At 33.6% G+C, this 15,049-nt stretch overlaps 1 protein-coding gene across 1 annotated transcript in view; it reads right to left on the bottom strand.

The window, feature by feature from the left end:
* Positions 1–3,808: 3,808 nt before the first annotated feature.
* The window catches only part of SPEF2 (sperm flagellar 2), a 50,080-nt gene continuing 38,839 nt past the window's right edge, over positions 3,809–15,049 (bottom strand). Inside the window, 8 exon segments of the mRNA XM_048931843.1 lie at positions 3,809–6,379; positions 6,382–6,526; positions 6,634–6,757; positions 6,865–7,073; positions 7,160–7,377; positions 7,480–8,672; positions 13,122–13,351; positions 14,652–14,790. Of these exon segments, the coding sequence (XP_048787800.1) occupies positions 6,356–6,379; positions 6,382–6,526; positions 6,634–6,757; positions 6,865–7,073; positions 7,160–7,377; positions 7,480–8,672; positions 13,122–13,351; positions 14,652–14,790 (2,282 nt within the window). The 3' untranslated portion in view covers positions 3,809–6,355.

The raw sequence follows: 15,049 nt of genomic DNA, 5'->3' as shown, positions 1-15,049 counted from the left end.
TAGTTCAATAAAGCTGTTTCTCCCCTCTAAAGTCCAGTTAAGACCTTCACGTGAATTGTGACTTCATCTCAGAAATAATTATCAAAATATGCTAAAACTAGCATATGCTAGTTTTTCATTCCATATGCTTACCAGGAACATCCCAAAGTAAAATTAACAATGAGTTCTGTGATGAAAGGTTAGGGAAGGCTAGATAACAATTTTTAATATTTCTAAGTCTGAAAATCTTGGGTAAGAGAATTTAAGGTCATGCAGCTCCAGAGTTTATTCTCCTTTCTTTGAATAAAGAACATAAACTGTCTTACTTTAACACCTCTAAGTGAATTTTCCACTGTCTCTGAAGAAGTGATGTGATTTGAAAATTGTAAATAAATACAGTTCTGATGCATTTTGTTAATGGTACAGCATCGTCTAGAATCTTTCTCTGAAGAAACATAAGATTTTTATGGAAAAATTGATAATAGTGCATAATTGACTTTGTCAGAGGAATGGTAATGCTGCATTTTCTACACCAATACTTCTGTTGAAGTGAAAGTAGGTGTTAACTTACATCTGTAAGTGTTAGGTTCATCCATGCATCAGGAAGGTAATTTGTTCCAAGACTTGAATTAGTCAGATTTATAAAAATGTCAATAAATACTTCCTTTTGTATGAAACCTAGTAAAATAAAAGTTGATATAAAAATTATTTTTGCTTTTTTAAATAGTCTCACCTTGCTAAAGGGAATCTACTTTTTTCATTTTAATGATGATACCAGAAACCTACTTGTTCTGCTATTCTGTAATATTCATAATGTTAATATATTTGAAACCAAACGTAATATTTTCTCATTCAAAATAAACCATTGGTGAGGCACTGCGCTGTCTGCCCAGAGAGGTTGTGTAAATCCCGTCCCAGCAGGCACTCGAAGCTGGGTTGGATGGAATCCTGGGCAGTCTGCTCTGGTGAGTGGGAACCAGCCCACAGCAGGGGGTTCAACTGGATGGGCTGTAAGAACCACTCCGACCTAAGTCATTTTATGTGGGGCCTGCATAATAGCAAAATGACAAATATTCCACAAACTGCAGCTTGATACTTGTCTTGACCTCCTTTGTGGTCTCTAATCCATACTCCGAGTCTACGCTGTCAGTTAAAAATGTGTGAATACAAATGCCAGTCACATGTTCTGTGCATTCAGTATCTACCAGCATTTTCTTTCACTGTGCTGTACTTTAATTAATTGTATATTTACCTCAACTCTATAAAGTAATCAGAGGCTAGAGAATAAGATGGTAAACACAGAACACTGTTAAAATTTGAAGTGAAAATTGCTGAAAGAGTTTCAAAGAATGTGTTCGTGGTAGTTAGATAAATAGCTCTGCATTTTATTTTAAAGAAATCACAACATAAACTCATATATATGACATACATATTGATAATAAAACCAATTTGTTTTGTAAAATGGGATTGGCTTACAAGCAAACAGAATCTTTTAACTTCATGTGCATTATTAAAACATAAAACTATGCATGCCAAAATACAACATACAGTAGACCAATACGAGTCTGTCCAATCAGAAATGGAAATGATCTAAATTTTGAGAGACTAAGCTGGCTGTGATCACTTCCACAATGTCAATACGTTAAGTTTTCAGACTACAATTAAAAGCAAACACAACCAGTAAAATACAAGAATGAAAAAGTGGCTTGTTCGTTTTTGTTTTTTGTTTTTGTTTTTGTTTTTTTCTTACTGCAGCTAAATTTTGTCCTTCTGAAAATGAGCTGCTGTGCACATTCTGTGGCTTAGACATAGAATTCATCTTTGAAGTGGAAGAGAGAAGTGAAAATTAAGTTTACGAAGAAACATTTAAGTGTCAGGAACATGAAGAATGTGTTTGAACATCCATTTGATAGTGTGAGCATTCAAAGTCCTGTGGAAAATTTGAATTAGTAGGAACGGAACCTCTTCTGTTTGCTTTCAATATGAAAATCAGGAGTAAAGCTCTCAGTACATTTTAATATTGAAGAAAACCTCGGAGAGGAAAAAATGCAGGTTTGGAAATCTTGAGTTCTATTGATACAGGAAGAAAGAAGAAAAAAACATGTGGACTCTAAGCCTTATGGTCTCACATAAATTTCAGCATGAAAACAAAAACTGAGAAAAATACTGGCAAAGTAATAATAATAATCTGACAATCTTCCACCTTCTGAAAGTTTCTGAGTTACCTATTTTGAGAAAGAAGACCTTTTTAAAATCATGTGACTTAGGTCATTACTGAAACACAGTTGTTGATTTATGTATTTAAGGTGACCAGTAACTTGTAAAGGACCAACAGAAAGCACTTTCTGACTTCCTGGGGTATGGCTTAAACACTTCTAGTGCAAGGCCATCACTATGACAATCAAAGGCTGGTATCAGAAAGTATGATATCCTGTCCTCTCTCGGGTTAGTCCTGCTTCGCTGACAAACCAGCCTACCTTTCCTGCAAGAACATTTTGGCTACAAAACTTATTTTTGACAAGCTTGTTAAAGTGAGCTCGCTTTTTTATGACTTGGCACAATGCATTTGCAAACCTAGCAGGCATAAAAGGATTCCTGAGAGGGGCCCCAGTTCATCTTTATCATCTTGATGGCCACTGCTGTCTTGAGACTACAACCTTTGGATGAGTGCACTTACCCCCGAGTAGTTGGTTCTACTCTAAGTAACTATACATTTTCAAAATATATCCAAGAAACATTTGAGGGACAAGAAAATCAACAAGCTTGAATGAAGAGACAGTGTCTAAAGTGGGAGAACTGGAGATTAAACTGGAGATTAAAACTTTAATCACTGTTTATATTGTATTGTCTAACACGCAAGGACATAGTTTAAAGGTAACTTTAACCTTAGTTGATGTAAGCTTGTGGCAAATCAGTGAGATACTCAAGCCCTCTTAGGTGATCTGTAGCATTTGCTCAATTTTCTTTTTCTGTGGTAAATGTGAGTTACTTTCTCTCTGCTACATGTAGAATTGCTGATGTATTGTATGATAGTTTCTTAATTACCTCCTTATGAAGTCTCCTAATGTGGGAAAATTCCACAGCGTCATTAAATTGGTATAGTAGTTCAAAAAATTTCAAGTATGGTATAAGGGAATACCTCATCATGATGTGCTTAGGGAGGACTAGGAAGGTTCAAAAGAGATCCCTCATAAGCGTGTTAAAAATAAATTTCAAATCACTGTCTTCAATTCAGTCTTCAATATTAAGTCTAGATTTAATGTGTTTATTTCTATGTTATACTGGACAGAACTTTTTAAAAATATCACATCGTATTACAAGACAAAAGACAATTAGTCAGTTTTCTTCATAGATTGCTAAGGCCACAGAGCTGCTCTACAGTCATGGTGAGATGTGAGTGGGTAGCTGCACAGATGGTGCTGAGAAAGAAGACTGTCATCCCCAAATGGGGCTCTGCAAGTGGTAGGAGGAGATAATGTCCTCCGGTTAGAATGAGAAAACAAGTCCAGAATCTTCTTTGTCCATTTAACAATAATGGTTTCAAAACATGTATGCTCTTTACAATATCTTTTCATTAATTCCAAAAGGAAAGAACAACAGATCTTTGTTGAATGACGTAAATAGAAAACAAACTTACTCAATATGTTGATATTCTTAACAAGAAAGGATCGAAAACATTATGGAAGAGGAATTAGCATTCAGTAAGTGTTAGAATAACTGAAGAGATTTGAGAAAACCAGTAATTAAATACAACTAGAAGCAAATCAAAGTGCACTGAGGAAACAGACTGCAAAAATTACTACGTTTATTATACTGCAGATAAAATCAATCTTGAAAGGACATCAGGTACTTTGGAATACAGAATTAGAATTCAAAATGAACTTTACACATTCGAGGTAAAGCCTGCGATGAAAAGAACATATCCAATTAGAATAAATGTTAAGTGCTACACTGTACTGAAATAATGCACTGCATAAATGTCACAAGGGGAGTCATACTACCAAATTAACAATTCTGTAGAAAGGCTTTAGGGATTTTAGTTGATTACAATATCATCAAAAAGTATATGGGAAGAAATTTGAAATAATATTTGCAGTGTTAAGGTTTCTGTTGACAGACAATCTTGGAATCTGAAGATCTTGATGGACGTATAGAAACTAAGCAAGAATCATCACAGAGTTAAAAAATGACCTGAGAGACAATATTATAACACTTCTGCTATTTTTATCTAGAAATGGAAGGCCATGAGAAAATAACAATAGCTATTCAATTAAAACAAAGCATTACAAAGAACACAGTAATAAACTCTTCTCCGTAGGTAACGTCAGGAAGGATGATAGCAGATCATTTTTATCTTCAGCAAAATACTTCAGATAGTTATAAAAAGCAAGAGAATATTTTAACAAACCTATGAAGAGAGGCAAATATTGACTACAGGTTGTCTGTCTTGGTCTTATTTCACTGCAAATCTTTCAATACCTCTTACTTTTTGTGATACTAAGATTTCATTGGCAAGGGCAGTTTACCCATTACATTCAATCCTAACACCAAAAATTGTGATGTTGCACTCATGCATTGCAAAAGTGTCTTCAGAATTATAGATTCAAAATCTACTTTTATTTGTTACTTCAGATTTCGTCTTCTGCTCTTGGACTTCCTAAGTAATATTTCCAAATATTTTCCATTCTTATCATACCTAGAACTTTTCCATTTGAAACTTCAAAGGAAAAAATCTGGCATTATAAAATTTAAAGAAAAATCCTTGGAAACAGCTATGCAATACATCTAATAAGGCACGCCCTATAATATATATCCTGTTGCTTATTAGATAAAATATATAGGAACATTTTTGTTATCTGGGAAATCACAAATGCACATATTTCAATGATCTTTTATAATCTACCATATAATATGCAGTACTGATCTTTTGTTCAGTAACTGAAAGTTAATTCTACTTGTGGATTAAGATATTTTAAAGAGGTAAGTACTCAAACACATTCTGTTTCTGACATATACAACTACTTAGACCTAGAAGTAGCATGAATACATAAGCAAAAATAGAAAAGTTATATGTATCACATCCTGTGCAATTACTAGACTTCTTATATCAAAAGCAGAGTGTTAATCTCAGTTTAGAAAAGGATTGACTTAAAGTTCAAAGACTTCAAATTTATTTACCCCAAATTATTTTTAGTTCATCAGTTTGGGCATAACTAAGAAAAGCCTTTAACAATTTCTTACTAGTTTTCTTTGAACATATTCTGCTGGGATGCTTTTCAATGACTGGAACTGAGCAGAAAGTTTCATTCAGAACATGAAGATAGTAGCAAATTATGACACCAGAAAATTCTCTGAACAGCAATCATCTTCAACTCCAGTGTTAGAAAGATACAGCATTCTTATTCTAGTCCTCATTGAAATATTTTTACATGAAAATTAAATGGTTTAAGCTATGAAGTACATTACTCATATCCTGGTTGCAAGAGCATGTGCCATGGGAAGTCTGATTTATGCAATTAATTATCAGCAGTGGACTTCAGAACTACCTAAGAAGTCTTTACGTTATACTACCTTGTACTATGTAGAAAGGTCTTCTGAAGGACAAGTCTGACAAGAAACTTGAAATGTCATGTTAAACTCTATTTCTAAGAGATTTAGAAGTAGTAATACACTCAGATATGGAGAGAAGTCATTATTCTTAACTCAGAGGCTAAGGATGCCAAGCAATCATTTGACAGCAATCATGCACTGATTTCCCACAAATTTATCAAAGGAAACTAATGGTTTTCAGAATGAATAAAACTTCCTGAACTATTAAAGATAAGGGCTAAATTAAATGGATATAATGTATCAGTGGCTTAGATTAAACACAACAAAGGATCAGGTAATTATGACTCATCCTCTCTGAATGTAGCCTCTCTGCTGTAGACACGGTCACAACGTACTGCATATTTTTCGTTCATTACTTTCAGATTTGTAAGAAATCTAGAAAAGAAGGACAAGTATAAAAAGCTACCAGTGATTCAACAGAGCATAGAAAGAAAAGCTATTTTTAAAAATAACTGTAGTACTTTATGGAAAAGATAGAAATTTTACAGTCATTAATCTTGCAAGATATATTGGTAAATTGTTCATAGATGTTACAAGAACGATTTTGAAGGAAAACATCTAATCACTTTCACTCTGAGTCTCCAAATCAAACTCAGAGGAGCAAACTGATCTTTCATTTATTGTCATATCATTTGCCTGCGGCGTACTATTTTTCTGCCAAATAATATTCTACAAATTAATAGCTTCTCAGGGGTCAAATTTTTCTATATCCGGAGAATTCATCTGGATTGTCATAAGATCTGTCGTCACACTTTCAGAAATTAGTTTAGAGTGCAGATGCATCATGATGAATTCCATTTGACTGAAGCTTTGCTCTGTTTCAGCTGAGCTTGCTGGCAGAGTTAGGATCAGATCTACCAATGCCAGGATATTGGGATACTTCTTTGAATAGTGTGCATTCACTGAATCCCATGTCAAGGTCTGGATGTTCTGAAATCTATAAAGCAAAGTAAAAGTTATAGAATTATGCCTATTACTGGATGTATTTTCACAATCCTTTTAAGTAAGTCAAAAAAACAGGTGCAAGTGCAGGATCCTTATTACCTGTTATAAAGCTCTAATTTCAGCATGCTCCATTCAGTTCCAACTTCACTGATCTTCACACTAGCAGCTTTTAGTATGGCTTCATAATGTTTACTCAAGACACATACTTCCTTTTCACCAAATTCTATAACAGAGGGAAAACAATATATCAGTTGTTAAAAAAAAAAAAAAAAAAAAAAAAAAAAAGTCAAACAAGCACTTCTTCAGCAAGCCATTATCACAGTTCTATACCTTGTTTCATTTTGTCAGGCCATAGTTTAAAACTTCCAATAAGAGTTGCTTTCAAGACATCTTGATTAGCATCACAGAAACAATCATTTAATCTCTTCACCAAATCACTTAGTACTTTGGTCCGTACTGCTGAAATATTTCCATTTCCAACAAGCTGGTGACCATGAAAATACTGAATGGTCTCCGTCAAGCGTTCCTTTGGACCAGCTCTGAAAGGTACAGTGTACAAAACAATATATAATACTCTTTTGCTATATTGTAAAAGATTGTAATTCCATTGTTAGAAATGTCAGACCTTGTTTGATACATTTGGAGTGTTTCCACAGTTGACTGTGTGGTAGCAAATATATCTGCAATCGAGGAATTGTGATCCAGAGTAACACGCAACAGAATGTTGAGGACATTGATGACATCCAATAAGAAGTGGGAAAACTTGACTACCTCCATTTTCAGAAGGAGATACAATAGGCCTTTGACTTTCTGCCTATTCAAGGTCCTTGAATCTCCTTCAATCTGGAAATCAAAACAGTAATAGAACGTGTCAGGTAGATGAGTCAAAGTTAACCACAGCAATTAATTTTTCTGAAACAGACGTCCAATTTTTAAATCAATTACCTTATTCAGATGTAACACAAATGCAGGATAACCTTTAAGGAGAATCTGTAGAGCTGTCTGTAGGCGAGGAAGCCACTGGGAGCCTCCAATGCGAGATGGAATAGCTGGATGTAAATTGATGGCTTCATATATAGCTTTGAGATTATTCTTATTTAGAGTAGAGTTGTGATAAAAGTAGTACATATTTCTCAAGCCACTGGTTAAGATACTGTATAGCTGAATGTTTTCCAGTGCTCCCTTGTAAGCCAGCCTTAGGCGGTGAGCAAAACAATACACAGACTGTACACAAGGTTGAATTTCCCTCACGAGATTAGCTACTCCATCATTTTGACCAGTCATTACACCTGTCCCATCGCTTCCAAATCCAACTAATTTTCTTGAGCAGTCTTGACTTGCCAAGCTAAGCTGAAGATTTATTTGAAATGTTTCCTCAATTGCACTTTTTATAGTTGAAGCATCATTGTTTTGAACAGGTTGAACCCCAACAATCTGGCAGTGAACTTTTCCTTCATTTGCAAAGCGCACATAGACAACCACCACTGATTTGAATATACTATCTGTGAATTCATCACTGATAAGAGAAAAGAATTTACAATTCTCCAGTTTCTCTTTTAGAGATATTCTTTCTACTTCAGCCATAAAATGTATAAACATTCTTACTGACTTTTCATTTCTGAATACAGAACCAATGTCTGTTCCTTTCGCATCATCGAGTTCACAGATCCAGTCCAAGTCTGTAAAGGGCCAACCAGATTTAGCAATTGCATGGCATGATCTAAAAGTACCTTCTACTCTTCCTATTGTTATGGAGTTCATACTCTTCAACATCTGCTCAGCAGAAACTGTATTTGGTGAAGCAGTACTGGCAGCTTCCATGCAGGTAGCCCAAGCATGAGCTTCACTGTTCTGGTGTATATTTATAAATTCCAGTTTGAAGTCATCAGTGCCAGAACAAAAATTATGAATGCTTTCCCCCAAGTCCACATTATGCTTGCGACACAATGCACAGAACATTATTCCCCTTTCATCATCATATTTTAACCAGGAGTATTTTGTCAGCCATATTTTTGGAAACTGGCGATTCTTCTTTATTCTTGGATGTTCCAAAGCTTTCTTTTCCTTCCCTCTGTCATCAACTTCTGTCTTGCTAGAAGAATTACTCCTGCCTTTAAATTGCTTCAGTGCTCTTATGGCTATAATTTAGAAAAAAACAACTAGATATAAAATGGTTTTTATTTAATAAATGATCAATTTTACTTTTTATTTTCATTCCATATTTATTTTTTTAATTTGGGAATAGATTGTGACTCTCAAGGTTATAAAAAGAAACAAGTGAAAACAAGATCTTCAACATCACTTGGACAGCTCCCAAGATCTTTCTAAGAAATGTTTTGATTTAAAACAAAAAAGTTTTGATTACAGATTTTTTTTTTATTTTTATTTTTTGACTAGCATAGATATCTCAAAATTTGCAACCAGTAAAATGCAGCAGCATCAAAATCATTATTAAAATAGAGAAAAACTGTCAGGGAATAGAATTCAGAATTGTCTTTTAGGAAAAACATCTTCAGAAGATAACACTGATTTAACAAGCCTGTTACTATACCCATTATGACTAACAGAAAAATTTACTTGGAGCAATTGCAAAAATACATAATCAAACATCTGTCACAGAATGAATAAGGTGCATATTTAAGTGATCTGGTTCTTATATATATATATATATGTACATATATATATATATAATTCTGCTGCTCTGAGAAAGAAGAACTGCATAAGTTTCACTTTTTGTTCTGAAAATTGAGACACATTCAAAGCACTAAGGTTGTGCTCAACATTGTTTTTCCAAATTGTTATTAAGATGGTCATTCTCATATTTTGTAATTGCATAAGCAAACATTTTTGAAAATTTTCTGTCTGGACCTCACGAATCTTCTACTTTTGGCAGGTAATTTAATAATTCTTTTAATAGGTAGTTGCTATAAGGTCATGAATTCGAAAAGAAGGCAGTCGCATAATTTGGACTAATTCCAAGTAGAATTGAAGCAATAAAAGTTGAAATCTATTTATTGGGAAAAAAAAAAAAAAAAGAAAACAACAAAAAACAAACAAAACAAAACAAAACAAAAAAACAAGCGAAAAAAAAAACAAAGTAAAGCACTGAGGAAATGACCTAATAACAACCTCCCATCCTCCTTGTGGTTTGTACCTCAAGAAGTACAAATAACATTTAATAACAAATAACCAAGGCGCAATTAACATTTACATTAAGACAATCATAGAAAGGAAAAAGTCTCCTTGTACCTCATTCTTTTTTTTATTGTACAAGGGGTAAATTTTCATGTAGGCACTGTAGAATTTCTGAGAACTATTTGTTCCCATTATATTATAAGCATCCTGAAGTGTCACAATATTAAATATATACGTATTAGGAACATGCAGTTCAGATACATCTCTATTGTGAGCAATTCTTCAAAAGGCAGCAAAGTAAATAAATACATGTGATATACTTATTGTTCCAAATCTATTAACACAATAAACCTAAACTGAAATGTTTACAATTAGAAAATAAATTAAAAAAAAAGAAACAAGTGTTACAGTTTGGTCAGCAACTATCTTCTGTGATTGACAAATCTGGAATCACACTGATAAAAATTACTATTCATGTCTTAGTAGACCATTTCAGATTTTATAAAGGCATTTTAAGCAATTTTTGGATATGAGATATAAAATTCCCTGAAGTTTGACTGAAGATTGTTACAGACAAATAATCTGTTCTCTAATCCAGAATGGATTGCTCACAAAGATTGTTGCTGTGAAAAAAATACACTTTAAAATTCCTTTGTGAAATTCACTTATAAATGGAAGAAAAAAGCCTGGGATAGAATCTATTTTGATTGTATTGTATTATTGACTTGTAAAACATTACCAAAATTGAATTGTATTAAACACCGTTAGCATAATCTTCAGAAATTTCAGATGCATGCTAGTAGCAATGACAGTAGATGGGTCATATGAAGAATGTAGTACTAAAGAGAATGTAAGAAGATGGTATCTGATGGTTAGTTTAATTTTGTTCATTATAACAGACAGCATGCAAAGAGACTGTAGAAGAAAGAAAAAAAAAATGTGTTAGCAGCTCCATTTCAGACCTGCCACAGGGGAACTCTCCGAAGGCAAGATATTAAAGCACTGCTAATAAAATGATCAAAGGAGTTAGTGAGATTAACAAATACTGCTGGGTCACCCTAAACTGCAGCAACACCACTCATAATAATAGAAGAAAATGTTTAAATATTTCCTTATCAAATGAAAAACCACATCAGTAGGTAGGAAGGTCCAGCAAAGGTCACATTTTTTGTCCATCGATGCTTAGAATGCTGAGTAATATGCCTCCATGGAGAACCAAGTGTGCAGGATAGAACAAAGATGTCTATGATGTATCAGCAGCTCTTAAATACTTTGATTTCCTAGGGAACACAGAACTATTTATAATTTTTATAATATTTCCTTTGTTAGTACCTAGTCATTTTAAATTACGCTGGTAATTCCATTTTTTTAAAATTGTCAATTTATTATATAACTGAAAAGATATCCTTTTGACATTTACCAAATGTCCTGTGAGGAAACTGGTCGCATGTTTAGTTCTCCTTATCTAATAATCTTTCCTTTTTACTCTTTGTTTTACTCGGGCATGTAGCTGCTAACAGCTTCACTGCCGGTGTGTGGGATACTTCATTGTATTCTCTGTTTTGTTTGATGGGAGACTAATGACTAAAGAGGCATGTACTTTCTGTTGGGCATTGTATTGAACAAGGGGAGACAAAAGAATGGAAAGAAATTTTCCCAATTTTCTAAGGGAGGAATGATTTAACTCTTCATGTTGTGTTTGGGTACTGAAAAGGTCTGGTTGTCTTAGGAAATCTGGGATTCTTGGTGTGAACGATATAGCCTACTAGCAATAAAATCATTATCTGAGCTTCTTGATTTTGGAACTTCTAATAATCTTAAAAAAACTTACCTTTCAAACTAGTCCATAAGAAAAATTTTGTTTTGTTTCGTTGTTTCATTGTTTTAGTGAATATAATATGAAAAAGACAATTTTGTAGAAATACTTAATTTTGTATTTTTTGCTAGCTATTACATGTGCACAATAAAAATACTCGTTCTCTGTCTCAAAAACATTAAGAATCTTACAGATTGTATTAGAAAAAAAATAGTATTAGATATTTTAATTAACGAAGAAATTACATGAAAACAGAACAACTCTCTTAAAGTGAATGACCAGTCCAAGCTGGTATCTTATACAGTGTTTTACCTTTAGGACACTATCTAATGATTCCAAGTGTACAGACTTTCAGTTTCACATGGCATTATATGTACAACATTGCCTGCTACTTTAACCTCTGCAGAGGATTTTGAAATGCTTATACACCTACTCTTATACTATAAGCAGAATGATAACTGTTTCTCTACAGAAACTCTAAACAATTTTCTGCTGAACATTTGTTCATTTGAGTGCTTGTTCCATCTTATGGAATTTCTCTATAATATACATGAAATGAAGGATTAAATTCAACTTCACTGTACCTCTGTGGTCTTGCTATATTAAAAGAGTTGAATTCAAAACTATAAGTGCAGGTTTACGTATTCTGTTTCACAGTCTTGCGCAAAAGTTACAATTATAACACGGAACACAGTAATAATTAAATCTTCTGTGTATGTGCTTAACTACCTGCTATCTCAGTTTAAAACTGCCTTACTAAATTATTATCATTTTATAATATTTTTACAGTAGTATTAATTTTTGATAGAAAGTATTTTTAAGTGTCCTAAGCCAAAAGTTCCCATAATTAGAGAGTAGGCAAAAAATATACTTGCAAAGAAAAATACATATGGGTTAATACTTGCAAATCCCCCTAGACAACTGACAGAAACTGACCTGAAGAATATAACGGTTAACATCTATAATAGATCCTATGTAATAATTTCATAAAAATACCGGCTTCTTCAATAGTATGTTTTAAAATAATACCACTTAGTTGTTCACTGAGCTCTGAATCAGTAAATGAGTTAAAGACTTGTATTTACAAGGTATGATATGTAACACTCTTAGAAAATCATACTGCATACAGATATGTGCTAGGAGAATCATAGAATCATAGAATTGCTCAGGTTGGAAAAGACCTTAAAGATCATCAGGTCCAACCACAACCTAACCATACTGCCTAACTCTAACAGCCCACCACTAAATCATGTCCCTGAGCACCACATCCAAATAGTTCTTAAACACAACCGGGGATGGTCACTAAACCAACTCCCTGGGGAGCCTATTCCAGTGCTTAACAACCCTTTCTGTAAAGAACCCTTTCTTTATAACCAACCTATTAAGAACATTAAGAACATAGTCTTGAGAATATAAAAAGCCCATAACAAAGATACTAAAAGATTTCAAGTGGTCCGGTATGTCATATTTTACTATTCTATACAGGGGCTTTCCTTCTAAATATAGCACAATTGTTTATTGTGATATGATCTTTAACAATACAGGTGACTAATGTTTGTTACCCCTGGCAGTTACTTTAAATTTCAGTTGCACAACTAGCAGCTTTTCAGCAGTGAAAAATAAATTTTTATCTTACCTTTTGGTGCCACTTGCAGAAAATGTTTATGAAGTGTAGTAAGTTGTGAAATAGTTAAAGTACTACTTTCAGAAGTCTCTATTAGTGGAACTCGTGGTGGAGGAACAGGGTCAGGAATCAATTTTACATCACTGCTGATGAAGAAATCTGTTTCTTCTAAATTCATTTCATACTGGATTTTGCTAGAACTTTCAATATGGTGCCGTCCTACCTCAATCAGCTTTTCTACACTGCAAAAATATAAATGCAGAAAGCAACTATTTTTCATGGAGGATACTAATAACAGATTCAATTTTTAGCATTTTTAACGTGCTCTGAAGCAATAATTACAAATCCCTTGTTCATTCAGTACTTAGCAAAATTGTTATCAAGTGTATTCTTCCTCTGGTTGCAAGTAGTTTTTAGCCTGATAAGAAATTTATGCTAATGGTAGCTACAGAAGAGACCAGATAGAAAAACATGAAAAGATGAAACTCTTTATTATTGAATTTTAGGGACAGTGCATACATGTTCCATTTGTAATCATCTTTTAGGCTATCTCAATGTCTTGCCCTCTGCTCTGCCAATAAATAAATCCTGGATAGAGCACTTTCCAGGGTAGCATTCTGGTGGAGCATATGGACTCCTGTTTAAAATGTGATGGCATAGTCATACTGTCCAACACGTGCTGTCTTTGTGTATGCCTTTGGGTGTCACTGCTGTTGTCAGGAGAGCCAACAGAACAAGCTAGCACATATAGTTCAGACACTTTGAGTGACTGCCTGTTAGAGCTTTCACATCCTACATTTCTGTTTCTTGTCTTGGGCCTACCTTGCAGTGTACCTTCTAGCACTGTCCAAAGTATGGCTTAAAAGTTAGTACAAGCCAAAAGCACCAAAAACATTTTCCTAAAGGCAAAGTGATACTTTTGAAAGGTATAATGGAGAATGAAATACTGCAATGATGTGGACATAGATGGCCTAAGGGTCATATAGCAGCCCCAAGTATATTTTAAATACTAGGACAATAAAATAGCCAAGGTTAGGATTATTTTTTTCAATCAACCTTGAAATATTTTTGATAAAAGTTACACACAATGGTAATAACAGCAAGTAGAGATTTCCAGCATGTGTATAGCACAGGGAAAAAAAAAAAAAAAAAGCACCAAAAAACAAAAAAACAAAAAAAACCCAACTCCCCACACAAAAAATCAACCCACAACCCAAAGTGACAGAACCCACTGAAATGGTGATACTGCTAAAAAGCAAAATATCCAGGTGTCTGCTGATGCTCAAAAATCTGCTAAATCCTTAGTCTGGAAAAACAGAAGGACTGGTAACATCTGACTATAATAATAGTCAGCAGAACCTGCTAATCATCCAAGAAACACGTCATTACTATTCAGCTATTTAATTTAAAATTAAATTCTAGCACATTAAATGAAATTATTATCTTCTACATACATTTTGCATATTATTTGTTTCTATATAAACAACTTTACTAGCCCTTAATTTAAAAATATATTTCTGTTCAAAACTGGATTTACATTACCTGGACATTTCTGCCAGGAACCTTGCTCCAAGCCACTTTTCCATATCTTTATAAGCTTCTTCTGCTTTCATTGTTAACTCTTCAACATATGCTAAAGCTTTTTCTTTTACAAGTTTTAGTCGAGTTTTTGTAGCCTTCTCTGTTAAAATATTATTATTATTATAAGTAATAATAATTTTTAATTACATTTTAAATTATTTTTTAAATAATTTTAAGCATTTGAAGTTTAACACAATAATCCATATATAGGCAGCAAAATTTTTCTTTAGGTTCTCAGAATTTTGAACTACTTTCAGAATCATCCTAGTTGAGCCATGTGTCCTATAAAAGTGTGCATTCTATAAGCATAAGAATTCACAAGGTAAAAAATATCATGATAAAAATGAAGCAGAGCTTCA

This window comes from Lagopus muta, chromosome Z, assembly GCF_023343835.1.
Source record: "Lagopus muta isolate bLagMut1 chromosome Z, bLagMut1 primary, whole genome shotgun sequence".
Lineage (NCBI taxonomy): Eukaryota > Metazoa > Chordata > Aves > Galliformes > Phasianidae > Lagopus > Lagopus muta.
This window is presented reverse-complemented; position numbering and strand designations above follow the sequence as displayed.